The sequence below is a fragment of the Crocuta crocuta genome, unplaced genomic scaffold (genome assembly GCF_008692635.1).
Source record: "Crocuta crocuta isolate KB4526 unplaced genomic scaffold, BGI_CrCroc_1.0 scaffold367, whole genome shotgun sequence".
In the NCBI taxonomy this organism is placed as follows: domain Eukaryota; kingdom Metazoa; phylum Chordata; class Mammalia; order Carnivora; family Hyaenidae; genus Crocuta; species Crocuta crocuta.
In genome coordinates, this window is record NW_027527936.1 from 1315759 (window position 1) to 1333190 (window position 17432).

A 17432-nucleotide genomic window follows, 5' to 3' on the forward strand; every position below is an offset into this window, starting at 1 on the left:
AGACGCTTTCCTGTGTATGTCATTAGGGGTATGCAAATTCAAACAACAATGAAATACTGCACACCTATTGGAAGGGCCAAAATCCAGAACGCTAACACCACCAAATGCTGGTGAGTATGTGGCGCAAAAGCAACTCTTTCATTGCTTGTGGGAGTGCAAAATGGTACCGCCACTCTGGAAGACAGTTTGGCCACACTTTACAAAACTCCACATGCTCTTAACATATGATCAGCAATCTCATTCCTTGGTATTTACCCAAAGGAATGGAAAATTTATGTCTACACCAAAAAAAACCCCAAGAAACAAAAAAACAAAAAAAAAAATGGATGTTTACAGCTGCCTAATTCATAATTGCCCAAACTTGGAAGCAACCAAGATGTCCTTCAGTAGGTGAACAGATAAACTGTGATATAGCCAGACAATAGTATATGATTCAGCCCTAAAAAGAAATGAGCCATGAAAAGACATGAAGAAAATTTAAATGCACATTACTAAGTGAAAAGGTCAATGTGAAAAGGCTACACACTGCATAATTTCAAATACATGGCATTATGGAAAAGGTTAAACTACAGAGACAGCAAAAAGATGCGTACTTGCCAGGAGTTGGGGAAGGTGGGATGAATAGACAAAGCATGGACTTTAGGACAGTTAAAATATTTTGTATTATCATAATGGTGGATACATGCCATAATACACATTTGTGAAGACCCACAACATGTACAACCCCACGAGAGAACCCTAATGTAAACTATGGACCCTGGGTGATAATGATGTTTCAACAGAGGTTGATCACTTGAAACAAATGTACTTACTATTCTGGTGGGGGGAATGTTGATAATGGAGAAGGCTATGTATGTATTGAGGCTGGGGTATATGGAAAAATTCTGGACCTTCTGCTCAATTTTGTTGTGAACCTAAAAAAAAACAGTCTAGTAAAATTCAGAAAACAAAAAAGAGTTCATAGCAGATGCGAATATCCAAGAGTGGGGAAGTAGAATATAAGCATTTCCTAAGCATGTGACAAATTTTCTTTCTTTTTTTTTTTTACAAATAGTTTATTGCATGTGACAAATTTTCTAAATGTATGTAAAATCTTTTTATTCACATAGTTTTGTATAACTGGTTTCCCACCAAACACCCTTTGGAAAATGCCACTCGAGTAATGAATAAGGATACTTTAAAAGTAAGATGCTAGACGCAAGAAACTAAATACAAAATCTGGAAGATACAGTTGAGGTAAACTTACACAAAAGTAGAGCCAAAAGTCAAAGAGAATAGGGATAAAAATAAAGAGGGTTAAGAATATTACACTATGAGTTCAAGACGTTCAACAGAAGAAGCGAGAGAGACAAAGAAATGGGAGAAAGTCACTGAAAAAAGAATTTACGAAAATTTCAAGAAACCAAAGAATGGATGGGGACATAAAGTGTCCAGCATGACAAGTAAAAATACTCACATCTCGGTAAGACTGCAGAATAGTACTGATGAAGAGAAGCTTCAAAGAGAACAAACAGGTTTGTCGTTGTAAAATTAAACATGCAAATCTAAGAAAGATCTACATGGGAAAACAAAGACATGGGAAGGAGCAAACCTGGAATAACACAAAAGGTAGGTGAAGAGAATGTCGAGAAACTCAGAAGGGTCCAGAAGAGACTTTTTTTTAAGAGTTTGAAATGGATAGAATATATAATGTGCTTTAGCATAAAGAGAGATATACATAGTAGTAAGTGAGCTTAAGGTTGAATTAATAACTACCCAGCAAAATAAATACATAAAGAAATCAACAAGATTTACTCTGAAAACAAGATGCGCAACAATAATCATAGTACGCTGCTTGGTTCAACTGAGACTAGCATTCCACAAATTACAATGACAAAATACTGACTTTCAACCTAATCAAAATTATAATATCATGGTATTAAGATAGGGAAGTGTGTGTGGTGTGGGTAAGTGATAAGGAGATTAAGAAGAGTTAAATCTTCAGCTTCTAAAGTGGGTTGTCACACAAAGAAATTAAATGCATCCAAATTGGCAAGGAGGAAGTCAAACTTTCACTCTTCGCAGACAACATGACACTCTATGTGAAAAACCCAAAAGACTGCACCAAAAAACTGCTAGAACTTGGGGCACCTGGGTGGCTCAGTTGGTTAAGCATCTGACTTCGGCTCAGGTCATGATCTCACGGTTCATGGGTTCGAGCCCTGGGTCGGGCTCTGTGCTGACAGCTAGCTCAGAGCCTGGAGCCTGTTTTGGATTCTGTGTCTCCCTCTCTCTCTGACTCTCCCCTGTTCGCATGTCTCTCTCTCAGAAAAAATTAAAACATGAAAAAAAGAAAAAAAACCTGCTAGAACTAATCCATGAATTCAGCAAAGTCACAGGATATAAAATCAATGTACAGAAATCAGTTGCATTTCTATACAGCAATAATGAAGCAGCAGAAAGAGAAATCAAGGAATCAATCCCATTTACAACTGAACCAAAAACTGTAAGATACCTGGGAATAAATCTAGCCAACAAGGTGAAAAATCTATACACTGAAAACTACAGAAAGCTTATTAAAGAAATTGAAGAAGATACAAAAAAAAAATGGAAACACATTGCATGCTCATAGATTGGAAGAGAAAAGATATTGTTAAAATGTCAATACTACCCAAACAATCTACATATTCAGTGTAATCCCTCTCAAAATAACACCAGCATTCTCCACAGAGGTAGAACAAACAATCCTAAAATTTGTATGGAACCAGAAATGACCCTGGATAGCCAAAGCAATGCTGGAAAAAAAAAAAAGAAAAAAAAGCTGGAGGCATCACAATTCTGGATTTCAAGCTATATTACAAAGCTGTGATCCTTGGGGCACCTGGGTGGCTCAGTTGGTTAAGCGTCCGACTTCGGCTCAGGTCATGATCTCACGGTTGGTGGGTTCGAGCCCCGCGTCGGGCTCTGTGCTGACAACTCAGAGCCTGGAGCCTGTTTCAGATTCTGTGTCTCCCTCTTTCTCTGAACCACTCCCCTGCCCCCCGCTCACGCTGTCTCTCTCTCTCTCTCTCTCAGAAATAAATAAAACATTAAAAAATTAAAAAAAACAAACAAAAAAACTCAGTTGTAATCCTTAAGACAGTATGATAGTGGTACAAAAACAGACACATAGATCAATGGAACAGAATTGGGAACCCAGAAATGGACCCACAAAAGTATGGCCAACTAATCTTTGACAAAGTAGGAAAGAATATCCAATGGAAAAAAGACAGTCTCTTCAGCAAATGGGTGTTGTGAAAACTGGACAGTGACTTGCAGAAGAATGAACCTGGACCATGCTCTTAATACCATACACAAAAAGAAACTCAAAATAGATGAAAGACCTAAATGTAAGACAGGAAGCCATCAAAATCCTAGAGGAGAAAACAGGCTACAACCTCTTTGACCTCGACTACAGCAACTTTTTAAAAGATTTTTTAAATGCTTATTCATTTTTTTTTTTTTTTAAATGCTTATTCATTTTTGAGAGAGAAAGATAGACAGAGTGCAAGCCAGGGAGGGGCAGAGAGAGAGGGAGACACAGAATCTGAAGCAGGCTCCACGCTCTGAGCTGTCAGCACAGAGCCCAATGCGGGGCTCTAACCCAGGATCTATGAGATCCTGACCTGAGTCGAAGTCCGACACTTAACCAACTGAGCCACCCAGGCACAGCAACTTCTTACTTGACATGTCTCCAGAGGCAAGGAAACAAAAGCAAAAATGAACTATTGAGACCTCATCAAGATAAAAAACTTTTGCACAGGAAAGGGAACAATCAGCAAAACTAAAAGGTAACCGACGGAATGGGAGAAGATATTTACAAATGAAGTATCAGATAAGTGGTTAGTATCCAAAATCTATAAAGAACTTATCAAACTCAACACCCAAAAAACAAATAATCCAGTGAAGAAATGGGCAAAAGACATGAATAAATACTTCTCCAAAGAAGACATTAGATGGCTAACAGACACATAAAATAATGCTCAACATCACTCATCATCAGGGAAATAAAAAGCAAAACCACAATGAGATACCACCTCACACCTGTCAGAATGGCTAACATTAACAGTTCAGGCAACANCTTTTGCACAGGAAAGGGAACAATCAGCAAAACTAAAAGGTAACCGACGGAATGGGAGAAGATATTTACAAATGAAGTATCAGATAAGTGGTTAGTATCCAAAATCTATAAAGAACTTATCAAACTCAACACCCAAAAAACAAATAATCCAGTGAAGAAATGGGCAAAAGACATGAATAAATACTTCTCCAAAGAAGACATTAGATGGCTAACAGACACATAAAATAATGCTCAACATCACTCATCATCAGGGAAATAAAAAGCAAAACCACAATGAGATACCACCTCACACCTGTCAGAATGGCTAACATTAACAGTTCAGGCAACAATAGATGTTGGCTAGGATGCGGAGCAAGAGGAACCCTTTTGCCCTGCTGGTAGGAATGCAGACTGGTGCAGCCATTCTGGGAAAACAGTATGGAGGTTCCTCAAAAAATTAAAAATAGAACTACCCTATGACCCAGAAATTACACTACTAGGTATTTATCTGAGGGATACAAGTATGCTGTTTCGAAGGGGCACATGCACTCCAATGTTTATAGCAGCACTATCAATAATAGCCAAGGTATGGGAAGAGCCCAAATGTCCATTGATAGATGAATGGATAGAGAAGATGTGGGATATATATACAATGGAATATTACTCAGTGATCAAAAGGAATGAAAGCTTGCCATTTGCAACAATGTGGATGGAACTAGAGAGTACTGTGCTAAGTGAAATTAGTCAGAGAAAGACAAATATCATATGAATTCATTCATATGTGAAGTTTAAGATACAAAACAGATGAACATAAAGGAAGGCAAGCAAAACTAATATAAAAACAGAGAGGGAGACAAACCGTAAGAGACCCTTAAATACAGAGAACAAACAGGGTTGCTAGAGGGGCTCTGGGTGGGGGATGGACTAAATGGGCAAGGGATGTTAAGGGGGACACTTGTTGGGATGAGCATGGGGAGTTATGTGTAAGTGATGAATCACTAAAAAACAATAAGTAAACTATCAGTAGGTTTGAAAAAAAATAAAGTGGGTTGTCCGTTAAAAAATGACTAAAGCATAAAAACAATAGCAATATTAACATGCCATTTATATATATGGAGGTAAATCAAAGAATCAGCTGAATTAAAAGTGACTGCATTTGGTGAGAAGTAAATGGGGAAGAGGGCCAGTTTGTTTTTGTAATAATTCTTATAAACCTATTGTTCCTTTAAATTATGAACACATATATAACTGATAAAAATAACTCTTAAAAAGTGCTGCACTGTTAAAAAAATGAAAGGTGGGTATAAAGGATATGATGTGGCATACAACTTTCGATTCACGATTGCTTGTATTTGAAGGGTCTATAAAAGGGAACTTTAATTAATCTTTCCACTGTACAAGTGTAGAAACTGAGGCTCAGAAAGGGAAGTGATATCAAGGTCACACGGAATGCACCAAGGCTCAATTAGAGGATGGTGATACAATGAACAGTCAAAACTGCCTTCACCTGGCCAAGAGCAGGAACTAGAGATACAAAGAAAGTTCCCACTTTTCCCAGGCTATGAGATTCAGGCTAAGGGAAGGATGCCAGCTCAGTGACTGCCAGGTTTAAATGGAATCTGTATCACTTCTATGGAATAGTGAGGCATTGTCACGAAGTTCCCACTAACATGGGTCTTACAGGTAATGTTGAAAAGACAACTAGGCACCTTAGAGGTATCTGGAATGATATGGGGTAAACCAAACAAATATGCAGGCATCTAGGGGGCATGCCATATTTCAACCAAATATCTACCAATATTTCTACCAAAGTGTTTATCTATTTTTTTCTTCCTCATCCATGGAGCTTAAGGTAAAAGCTACTGCTCGTTAATCTAATGACCCTCTTGTAGACTAAGCAAACCCACTCATTGGCTGGGGCTAGATGCAGATGACATATCTGGAGAAATCATGTGACAGGACCCTGACGATAAGCGGACATAAATACCATAGGCAGGCTATGTTGTCTTCCAACGGTTATTTGGAGAAGAAACTATAGCTGGCCTTCCCTTCAAGCTCTAACGTTCTAAGATTTGGGTGGAGACATCGTTAACCCTAAGAAAAAGACTACAAACCTCCTTGAGAACCATTCCAATTGCTTAAATTTCTCTAAAGAAGGTGGAGAATGTGCAGAGTATGGTTTCACACATCTACCTTTACTTTACACATAAGAAATGAACATTACTGGGGCGCCTGGTTGGCTTAGTCGGTTAAGCATCTGACTTTCGCTTAGGTCATGATCTCGCGGTTCATGGGTTTGAGCCCCGCATCGGGCTCTGTGCTGACTGCCAGCTCAGAGCCTGGAGCCTGTTTCAGAGTCTGTGACTCCCTCTCTCTCTGACCCTCCCCTGCTCACGCTGTCTCTCTCTCTCTCCCTCCTAGAAATAAATAAAACATTAAAAAAAAAAGAAATTAACATTATTCATGGGGCACCTGGGTGGCTCAGTCCATTAAACATCCTACTCTTGGTTTTGACTCAGATCATGATCTCATGATTCGTGGGATGGAGCCCTGCCTTGGGCTCAGCACTGATATGCAAAGCCTGCTTGGGATTCTCTCTCTCTCTCTCTCTGCCTCTGCCCTGCTCAGGCTCGCTCTCTCTCTCTATATCCAAATAAATACATTTTTACAAAAGGAAATGAAATGAGAATTATTCTTTATAGTTACCCCACTGGGAGACTATATCTATTCTTGTGGTGTAGCTCTTTTAGTTACCTACACAGATGGCTGGTTTATGAAATGGACACTTTACTCTGAATCAAATGTTCATTGGTTGGTCTCAAAAAATCAAATTCATTCTCATAGCACCAAATTTGCCACCATCAATGACATTAAAAAAATGAGCCCAGGCTTTGTCTGGGTTTGTACAGGCTGGTTTTTGCTCTGGTCAGTCTGCAGTTACAGAGCTCCTGGGAAGAGGGAGAAGGCACTCTCTGGAAACTAACTGTAGCTCTGGATCTCCATTTTGGTGGATGTTCTCAGCTTTCAACAGACCTTGCTTAATCCCCTTCCAAGATGTCAGCCAGCACTCTGCATCTCACCCATGACCCGCTCAGGAACAACTGTGTAGAAGGTGTGCATTTCTTGAAAAGTATAATGTTGAAGAGTAAAGAGGAAAAAAATCAGAATTCTTCAAGTTTCAGCTGCTCGTGAGAGGAGCTAATAGCATCATGATTGGTGCCTCTTCTGTGTAAGCAGTTGGTGTGTGCAGAGCCTTGAAAAGTTTTCTTCCTCCTCTGCTTGGCCCTGTAAACAACAGAGAAGCCCCAGCACCCCCTGGCCTGCTCTCGCTGGCCCTGTTCCAGTCACAGGCGACCCCCTTGCTGTTCCAGCTGTGTGAGGTTCACGATGGGCACATATGGAAGGTGCTGCTGTGTCACCTAGAGGCTATGTGGAGCACTTCTCTCAGGAGCAGCTGAAGCCACCTTGTCATAGGTATTACCATGACGGCACGACACCAGTCATTCCATTGTGGCAGTTACTCTTCACAGCCTGGCAATGCTGGTCTCTCTACTTGGAACAGAGGGGACTGTGGGAGGAGAAAGAACCAACGTCTTCAAACGCACTGCCTCAAGTTCTACTAAGACCTTTCTTCAGAAAGTGAGTGATTTTCTCAGCCTATTAATTTTCCCACAAATGGAATCTCAGATGTAAAAAATACCTCAGAAGACAGTGAAAACTTCTCATCAAGTTGTAAAAAGTTGCCTCTGTGGAGCAAGCAAAGGGAGTCTGCAAACCAAACTGTCAAAGTAGACCTGTCCTCCAGAACCCTATGATGCTGCCAATGCCCCACTCACCAACTAGCACAGAGGAGGAGCCATGGGAGGACTCTGAGCGCAGCCGCTAAGATCCTAAGGGACACCCTGGAGTGGAAGCACTGCTGCTAGAGACCTGTCACCTCAGGGGAGCAAATGGCCCCTCCTATTCTGCTTCCATTCAAACTCATTTCAAAGAGTCCAAGCCTTTGCAATGAAGCTGACCCCAAAAGACTAGTCTTGCACAAAGTGGGGAGGAGCCAGACCAAACCAAGCCACCAGAAGCATCACAAGGAAGAAGCTTTAAGGTTCCTTCAGAACTGGGTTTAGGAGTTTACTGATTCAAGTAAAAAAAGAAGCTACTACAAGATCTTGGGTTAGACTGGTTTGTTGATATGATCCTGGAAATTAAGCCTGCAGCCACTATTCTTATTTTACCTGAACTGAGGAGAGAGATGATGGTTCCCAAAAAGGAGGGCGTCTCACCAGTGATGCAGTTTTCCTCAAACTTTGCTGCGGCAGAAATTACTGAGGGAGAGTCTGAAGGCTGGGGAGGGGGAGGGGAGCCAAACTAGGAAGATGATACTGGTGACAATGTGTGGCAGTTACACTGTAGGAAAGAGGATTCCTTTAAAGAAGAAAAAAAATAAACCGATACCNTGTGCCTATTCCAGTGTGAGGCCTTGAGTGGCGGCTGAGAGCCCCAGGCAGTGAGGAGGCCCACAGGTCTGGTTTGTCCAAGGAAGAGCTGTGTGCTTTTGACTAGGAGCTCTGTGAAACGCAAGTGGCTGTGGGAAGGCTGAATTTACTGTTCCCCTCTCCCCCGCCGCAAGGAGAGAAAGACAAGAAATACAAATATCCAAGGTGATTAGCTTCATTCTGTGCCGTTTCTTCAACAGTCAGAAGAGTAATTAAGCTCTACTATGAAATACAACTTTCAGAAAAAAATTTAGCTATAAAGTATATAAACGATTTTAAATTGCTCAGGTTTTCTGAGGCAGCATTGGGCCCCAGTCATGCTGAGTAAACAGCCCTGTGGGACGCTGGGAAGTTACTGACTCTTCCTCATGTTATATCGTTCCAAAGTTTTTAATGAGAAATAACTCCTACAGTCCTGGTTTCTGAATATCCAAGAAAGACTATTTTCACTAGGAAATAAAAAATCAGAGCACTTGCACACGTATTTGAGTGGTGGCAGAATTACTGAAATGCTGGAAGGATTCTGGAAGGGATCAGTTACAAGGGAGCACTCCCAACTGGAAAGGTTGAGTATTAATATAAACTGGATGGNAAGTTTCTTTCAATTGCTTGGAAAGGTTTCTCTGAAACTATTTCCGATGCCAAGGATAAACATTTTTTTTTCAAGATCTGATTTAGGTTTACAAACGGACAGTGGTCTGTGGGTGCCAGACAAGAGAAAGTACGGATACCGGGGCCTGGGGCTTGTTGTAGCTAATGCCGTGATCTGCTCTTACCTGTGGGGGCCTGCATGGCTGCGCTGGGGATGGTGGCAGCATCTTGGGGTACAGTGCTGGTGTCCGGTTCAGGGGTGCTGGTTGTTGGTGAGGTGGGTGGTGGGTTCAGCAAAGTCCGAGGTTTCCTCTGTCAAAATGGATGCGGAAAAGTTTGCTACCCATCACAGGTAACTTGTCTTCTGATTCCTCTATTCCTAGCACTCAATTCACCCATGAAATGAAATATATAGATTTGTGGATAGGACTGTGTTTTCTCTTTGTTTTCCACACAGAATCTCGCCCAACTTTATGTACAGTAGATGCTTAGTTAACACTTTCTGAATCTATGTAGGAGATTCTGGGCTTCTATAGAGCCAGAGCTTAATTCACTGTCTTTTATACTAGATTCAATGTTATCATTTGACATTCCAGGTTCTTCAACAGTTGGGCAGACAAAAGTAAAAAAGGCTTAAGCCTATTTTGACATTCTTTTGTACTTTGCTTCTGTCTTAAAAAATGGAAACGTCCCTTCCCCTAACTACAAACTCGTTCCTCTGTCTACCTCTTCAGTTCATCATCTGCCATTTCTTAAACTTTCTACCCTAAGGTTTAAACCTCTAACTAAATTACTTCTCTAAAAGCTCTGCAGTTTTACCTGGGCTATGCCTTTACAGTAATAAACTATCCCTTCTGCTTGGAATGACCTTTCTTTCTTCTTTTTTACCTTAAAGATATTTGTTTATCCAGGAAATTTTTCTAGATTTCCTCTAACTACTGTCTCTTTTGTGCTATCTCTGTATTTTGTATTGCATCTGCCACATGTATTGTCATATAGAGTTACATACTGGTGTCCCCTATTAGCCTGGAGCCTCTTGAGGGTCTGATTCTGAGTACTGTTCCTAGCATGGCAATTGCCATATAATAAATCTCAGTAAACATTTTCAATGAAACACACAGTATGGAATACCAATAATGGGAGAAGTGATACAAATGACTGAAGAAAAATCCAATATCTCCTCTATGCTGTTCAGGGAAGTTTCTAGGAAAGAAAGATCTCAGAAGGTTCTTTCCAAAACAGTTTTCTAAAAGCCTTTCTGAATGCAAGGAAAATGTAATCATTGCTGAGATTCAGAAAACCCTTCTTACTAAATGTCCCAGGTCGGTTCCACTGCTGGGAGCTATATGAACCTGTCTGCCTTCTGGGAGTGTATTGTCTCAAGTGACAGCACCAGTGACAGCAGGCTTATATAAGATGGCCTTGCCTGTGACAGTTATCATGCAAACATGAAGCATTCAAAGCATATATGGGACATGGACATTTCCTCATTTTTGGGGGACACTGCTAAAAGTAAAAGTCTAAATAAAGCAAGGAATCAGGGAAGAAAGGAAATATCAGTTCAACTTCACCAAGTTGGTGGTGGGATTTCATGGGGTCCCTGAAGGAACAAGCCCGGTAGGTTAGCAGAAAGCAGAGAGAATGGAAGGCATCGTTACTCTTTGAGATAAGTGCATTATATATGTATTATATCTATTCATATATTACCTCATTTCCATTTTACTGGGGAGAAAACTGGGGCACAGAGCCTTACTCAAAGAAGTTTCTCACAGTCCCACAGTGGTAAGAAATGGAGATGAGATATAAACCTGTTTGTCTGGCTTCAAAGCTTCTGCTCTAGTCATGAGAGCACTTCGCTTCAGAAAGGAATGGAAGGGTCACGGGTTAAGTGGAAGGCTTATACATTTATAGAAGTAGGCAGAAGGACAGGAGGGGGAAGTGGCGAGTCCAATGCCAGCCCATAAAATACAGGATAAGATGAATTATTGTTTTCAAGAGGGTTGGAAACAAAGGGGACTTTGGTTATTACTATGTTTAGGACTGCCCAAGTTGCAGAGCAGAGGCAATCATAGAATTACAGTGTTTAGGTTTTGAAGGATCTTAAAGGCCACTTAATCCAACCATCTCTCTTCTACTTCCCTCTCTCTGAAAATATCCCTCCCTTATAGTCATGTAGTCTCTGATAAAATGCCTCTAGCGATGGCAGATCACTACTTCCTCTTTTTCTTCTTCTCCTTTTTTTTTTTTTTTCTTGGCAGATCACTACTTCTGTTTTGGGATAGATTTAACTGTTCCTTTTATGTTGAGACAAAGTCTATCTGCTTGAGTTTCTACTTTTTAGTTCTGTCTTTGCAGCCTTTCAAGTTTTTTCTCCCTTTAATCTGATGTCCTTGAGATGTCTTCGCATGATCAAAAGCATGGCTTCCTGGCCTTGGAATCTTTAGAGCCTTCAGTCTCTTTCCATAGCAGGAGAATAAGAAGAGAGTAGTGGAGACAAAAGTGAATCGGGACTTGGGTTAGGGGTTAGTGGTAGACAGATCAAGAGCATATATATTACATAGAAAGATCAGGATGTGACATCAAGAATTCAAAGCCAAAAAATAAGATAATCTCAATTAGAAACTCATAAGTAAAATCATCCATCCATCCTGCATATATTGAACATTTCCCAAGAGACTGAGATATAAGGCACTACAGCAGAAAAAGAAAAGAACAAGATTAAGTTCTTGACCTTGAGGAGCTTATATTCTAGAAGAACTGAAGTCAGCTGAAGCTAATACACAAAACCAACCAACCAACCAACCAACCAACCAAACTTAGGGAAGAACTCATGAGATTAGAATGGGGTGCCCAGGGAGAACTAGGTATCACCTCTACATTCAAACTCAGGTGGTCTAGTTCAGGAGGGAGATGCAGAGAAATCCCCTGACCAAAAGTGAGTGGAGAAGGTGATGCCAAAGGAAGCCCTAGAGAAGCAGTTGAGGAACTTTCTTATCAATGGTTCCACTAGGGAAGACATGCATGAAGAATTGGTCATGACTAAAAAAAGGTGGTTCTTACAGTAATGGTGCTCAGTGATGCTTGACTCAGCAGTCTTGTCCTGTACTAGAGGTTAAGTACACACTTCAGGAAGTGTGGGAGAGTGCCCTTGGTACCCATGGTAAGGCAGCAGTGACCTGGAACTAGAACATGTGGGGCCCCATCTCTGGAACTTTTGCCATTTATTAGCTATGTGACCTTAGGGAAGTCCTCTCACATTTCTTAAGGCTCAATTGGCTTCACTATGAAATGACATTAACATTATTCATTTCCGAGGCTCTTGTGATCATCATGTGATATGTATGTAATGGTGTCTGATAAGAGAGCCTATACTTGCTAGGCATTCAATAATGTTCTCTCTTTAGAAGAGGTAGGATTAGAAAAAGAAATACATTTACAGAGTCAGTCAACAGAATCTTTCTGTTCATGTGTCTGGGCATCCACTCTGGGTAGGTTAATAATTAGAAGCAGGGCCTTTAATCTAGGGAAGACATTAGACCAGAGTTTCCTCAAATGTAACTCTCACAGTCAAAATTAGTTTCCTATCCACACCATCCTCTCTCTACCATTACCAACTCACAGGTAAGTTAGCTAAGCAGGGATGACAGTATAGGGGATTCCTGTTAGAAGTGTACACACAGTGGACACTAGGGCCAGACGTGCCCCTTTCCAAGATGGATGGATGTGGGTGAGTTCCCCCATTGTAACCCTTTATCCCTTTCTGGGAGACCCACATTTTTACCTACCTTACTGCCAGGTTTGGGACCCCTCTTCTTTGGGAATTTCAAAGGTTCAGCTGACTTGGACGGGGTAGAGATGGGGTGGGGAATTAGGGGCTTGGGTGTCCGGCCCCGCTTCTTTCCTGGTTTACGCCCCCTCTGCCCTGGTTGATGGTCCAACATAGTTTTGGTGTTGCTGTGGGTGCTGGGCTTCTCAGTGTTCACATCGGATGCAGGATAGGGATTCTTTGGAATCACAACTGCAAGAAAAAGACTCATTCTATCACCCCTCCACCCACCTGCCTTCCCATCCCAAACAGAGGGAAAAAAAACCCTGCTACTTCTGCTTGGGTAGTTTTATCCCAAGAAGCTAGCTTCCTGGCTTCTGACCTAAATGTGAGAAAATCTCACAGGAGAACTGAATTTAGATTGGTTAGGATTGGAAGTTTTAATTATTTCTGGCAGATGCAGAGACAATATTAAATTTTTCTCCCCACGGCATCTAGTTAAAGCATATAAACAGAACCATAGTCTCAGAGATGGAATGACTTTTAGAACCCTACTCTCTTCCTGCTAAGAATGAAGATCCAAGGCTCAAAAGAGGAAATGATACCTTCAGGTTACACAGTGAATAGGGTAAGGACTTATGTTTTAAACTGGGCCCTGACAACCAAGTTGGGGATTTCCTACATCAATTCACTTAAAGTTTTAGTGCAATTATTGCAATGAGTAGTGAAACACACGGACATACATACACACATCTGACAGTACCTCTCCTCACTTCCGTACTTTAAAAACCTTTTCTCCATATTACCTTTCAGGTAAAGTCCAAGTTCTTTATCCTGATATCTAGGCACTTTTGTGACTTTATCCCTGACTTGCTCTCTAGTTATGTCTGATGTCACTTCCTGACACACATCCCACCATGTTCTAGCCCAACTGTTTTCTGAACACCAATTCATTCGAGCAAACATCAATACTCAGTTTTCAACACTCAGCTCCAGGGCCACCTCCTTATTGCGGTCTTGGGTGACTATTCCTCAACTAAGTCAGCACCACTCCACCCCCCATCCAAGCATTCTACAGACATCTATGTCAGGACACTTTCCGTTTTACTGTGACTATTTATCTTCTCTTTAAGTGCTTTTAGGTAAGGGACATCTTCACAAATAATATTGAGCACTTACTATAGGTTAGCAAAACATAGTTTTCACTCTCCCGGAGCTTACCTCCTAGTTGGGGAGACAGAAAACAGACAAATAAATCTGTAACATAAGGGCAGGAAGTGCTGTACTTAAAACTAAAGGAGGGGGGTAGGAACGCCCACTTTGAGGAAGTGACGTTTACACAGAGCTCCCAAATGAAATAAAGGCAAAGCATTATGAAGAGCTGAGGAAAGGGCCTTCCAAGCAGGGGGCACGTAACAAGTGCAAAGATCCAGGGATGGGGACATGTTAGTGTGTCTGAGAAACGGTAAGGACATCAGGATAGCGAGGGTTGAGTGAGCCAAGAGTGGTGGGAGATCAGGTTAGAAAGGAAGGAGCAATAAGATCGTGCAGGACTTTGCAGAGGAGGAAAATGAATTTGAACTTTCTAAGTATGAAGGGAAGCTGCTGGAGGGCTATGAGCAGGGGAGTGGCAGGAGGGCTTCTCAGAGAGGGGAGGGAGCAGGGGTAGAACTAGGGAGGCTAGTTCATAAGCTAATTTCAGTGGGCAAGCAGAGGATAATGCTGCTTATGCTTCGAGGTAGGATATAATAAATTATGGCGGTGTGGTGTTACATGAGCAATGAAGTGTCAGATACATTCTTGAAGAGACACTGCAGTGTTGTGGAAATCACAGGGACCAGATGAACTGGAATTCCAGACCTGAGTGGGGAGGGCTTCCGAGGTGGCTGACACTGTTTTCTTTCCTGAGGGCATTTGCCAGTTTGGGGCATGAACTGAGGCTCAGGCTTGGCCTGTACAGAGGACCTCTACTGGGGGAAGGAGAAATCCAACAGGCTGCTGTGACTGATTGGAACGTGAGCTCTGTAAGTGTGGGCCATTTTCGCCACGGGGCATTTGCTGAATTCTGAGCCTGAGCAATGGAGATATGAAGCTGGGCTGAGAGCATCTAACAAGGCAGAATGAAATCTCTCATAATGTTGTGGTTTTAGGAGATAAATAGGGTCCTACTAGAAGGAGGAGGTCTGCCTCAAACATACCTCCTCAAGAGAAATGCCATATTCTGAAACTATAAGGTGTAAGCAGTTAAAGAGCCACACCCCTAACCTCTCAAAGGTAGGACAGTCTCTTGCAATTTTTCAGGGCTAAGGAGATAGTGACCCATTAGGTTCTCAATCAAGAGCCCAGGAGAGCCCACATCCAAGGAACAGGGATAAGCTATAGCTACAATCCAGACCCGGAGTAGTTCAATCTATGATTAGGCTGAGAGAATCAGGCCCTTCTCCTAATTAGATTAACAGGGGACAGGAAGAATTATTTCTGATGAAAGACATTAGCGGGAGCCTTAACAGTTCTTTTATATAAAATATTCAGTAGATCACACAAAAAACATTGGATATAATAAGAGGCAGAAAAAAGTGATTGGTAATCAAGAGAAAACATAGACAATAGATCTATATATGATCCAGATAGAGGAAGAGAGACTTTAAAATAAAATCATTATTAATATGTTAAAGAAAGCAGAGGAAAGATGAACAAAATGTAAGAAAAGGTAACACCCACAAAAAGCTGGAATCTATATGAGAAATTAAATGAACATCCTGGAATTAAAAATATGGCATTAAGAACTCATTGGATAGATTAAAGGGAAGACAAGATCCAGCAGAAAAAAGAATTAATGAACTTGAAGGAAAATCAATAGAAAACATCCAAAGTGAAGAAAAGTATGGAAAAAACACATTAGTGCATTAGAGATATGTGGATATAGTCAATGGATCCAAAATATGAGTATTTATAATCCCAGAGCAAGAAGACAGAGAGAATTAGGCAAAAGTAATATTTAGAAACCAATGAAAGAAGAGCTCAGCAATCTACAAGCAGCAAAAATCTAAAAAACTCCTCAAACTATACCAAGACACATAGCTGTTAAACTGCTGAAAATAAAATATAAAATGAAAGAGATAAGTTTTCAAAAGTAGTCAGAGAGGAAAGAAGCATCTTACAGGAGCATCAATAAGACTGATGGCTGACTTTTTAACAGAAACTATAGAAGCCAGAAGCAACAGAATGATATGTTTAAGGGGCTAAGATATACAAACTGCCAACCTAGAGTTCTATACCCAGGGAAAGTATCCTTCAAAATGAAGGTAAAATAATATTTTCAGATAAATCAAAGCTGAGAGAATTTGTTACTAGTAGACCTAAACTACAGGAAATAAAATGAAAGTTTTTCAGGCTGAAGGAAAGTAATCCCAGATAGAAAGATGGAACTGCAGAAAGAAATGAGCATAAGAAAGGGTAACTAACTATATGGCTAGATTTAAAAGAAGTTAGAAGAACCAACTATTTAGAACAAGAACTTATAAAATGGCTTGTAGAGCTTATAAAATATGTATTAGTAAATTGTATGAAATCAATAGCACACAGGATGGAAGCAGGGGATAAAAGGAGCCAAACTTTGTTAAGAATTTTGCATTATTTGGGGATTGGTTACAAAGCACTTACTTAAGGAAGACTTTGATAAATCCATGATACATACTTGCGTAGTATAACTAACTGAAATAAATAAGGTCTACTATATTTAATTCTAATTAAATAATTATACAAGAATGTATACTTAAAGCTAAGGAGAGAGAAATGAAAGGATAAAATATATCTGATTAATCCAAAAAAAGGCAAGAAAGGAAGAATAAAGAAATGAGGAAGAACTCAAAGAGAAAACAGAAAGCAAAATGCAAAACAGTAAACTTAAATCCAAATAAATGATTATATTAAATACAAGTGGATTAAGTAAAACAATTAATAGGAAAAAAATTACCATAGTGCACCAAAGCCCCCCCCTCCCCAGTACTCCATTATATCTGTTTATATGAGGGCCCTGAAATATGACATAGATAAAAAGATATAAACAGATGTAAAAACATATACCCTACCAGCATTAAATGAAAGAAAGCTCTTGTGGCTATATTAATATCAGATAAGTCAGTCTTTAAGGCAAGAAGTATGACTAGACTAAAAAGGAACATTTCATCAAGATAAAATAGTCAGTTTAAAAGGAAGCTATTTATAACCTTAAATTTATATATACCTAATAACACAAAATACACAAAGTGAAAGTTTAGAAAACGAAGAGGACAAATAGACAAATCCAAATTATAAGTTACAGATTATAACATCTCTCACTCAGTAACTGATAGGTTAAGAAGTTAAAACACACACACACACACACACACACACACACACACACAACAGTAAGGGTGGGGAAGATGTGAATAACTCAATTAACTAATAACATAACCAATTAACCAACCAACTTATTTGACACATCAGGACACTACTCTCAATA

At 40.3% G+C, this 17432-nt stretch overlaps 1 protein-coding gene and 1 pseudogene across 8 annotated transcripts in view; one reads left to right on the plus strand and one right to left on the minus strand.

The window, feature by feature from the left end:
- The window catches only part of SCMH1 (Scm polycomb group protein homolog 1), a 159112-nt gene that overhangs the window by 29509 nt on the left and 112171 nt on the right, over positions 1–17432 (minus strand). For all 8 annotated transcript variants that reach the window (XM_077752005.1, XM_077751999.1, XM_077752000.1 and 5 more), the window contains 2 exons: positions 12948–13180; positions 9348–9474 (listed from right to left, as the gene is read on the minus strand). In XM_077752005.1, the coding sequence (XP_077608131.1) occupies positions 9348–9474; positions 12948–13180 (360 nt within the window). The remainder of the gene's footprint in view (positions 1–9347; positions 9475–12947; positions 13181–17432) is intronic.
- On the plus strand, positions 49–7964 carry LOC144221597 (protein-associating with the carboxyl-terminal domain of ezrin pseudogene; annotated as a pseudogene).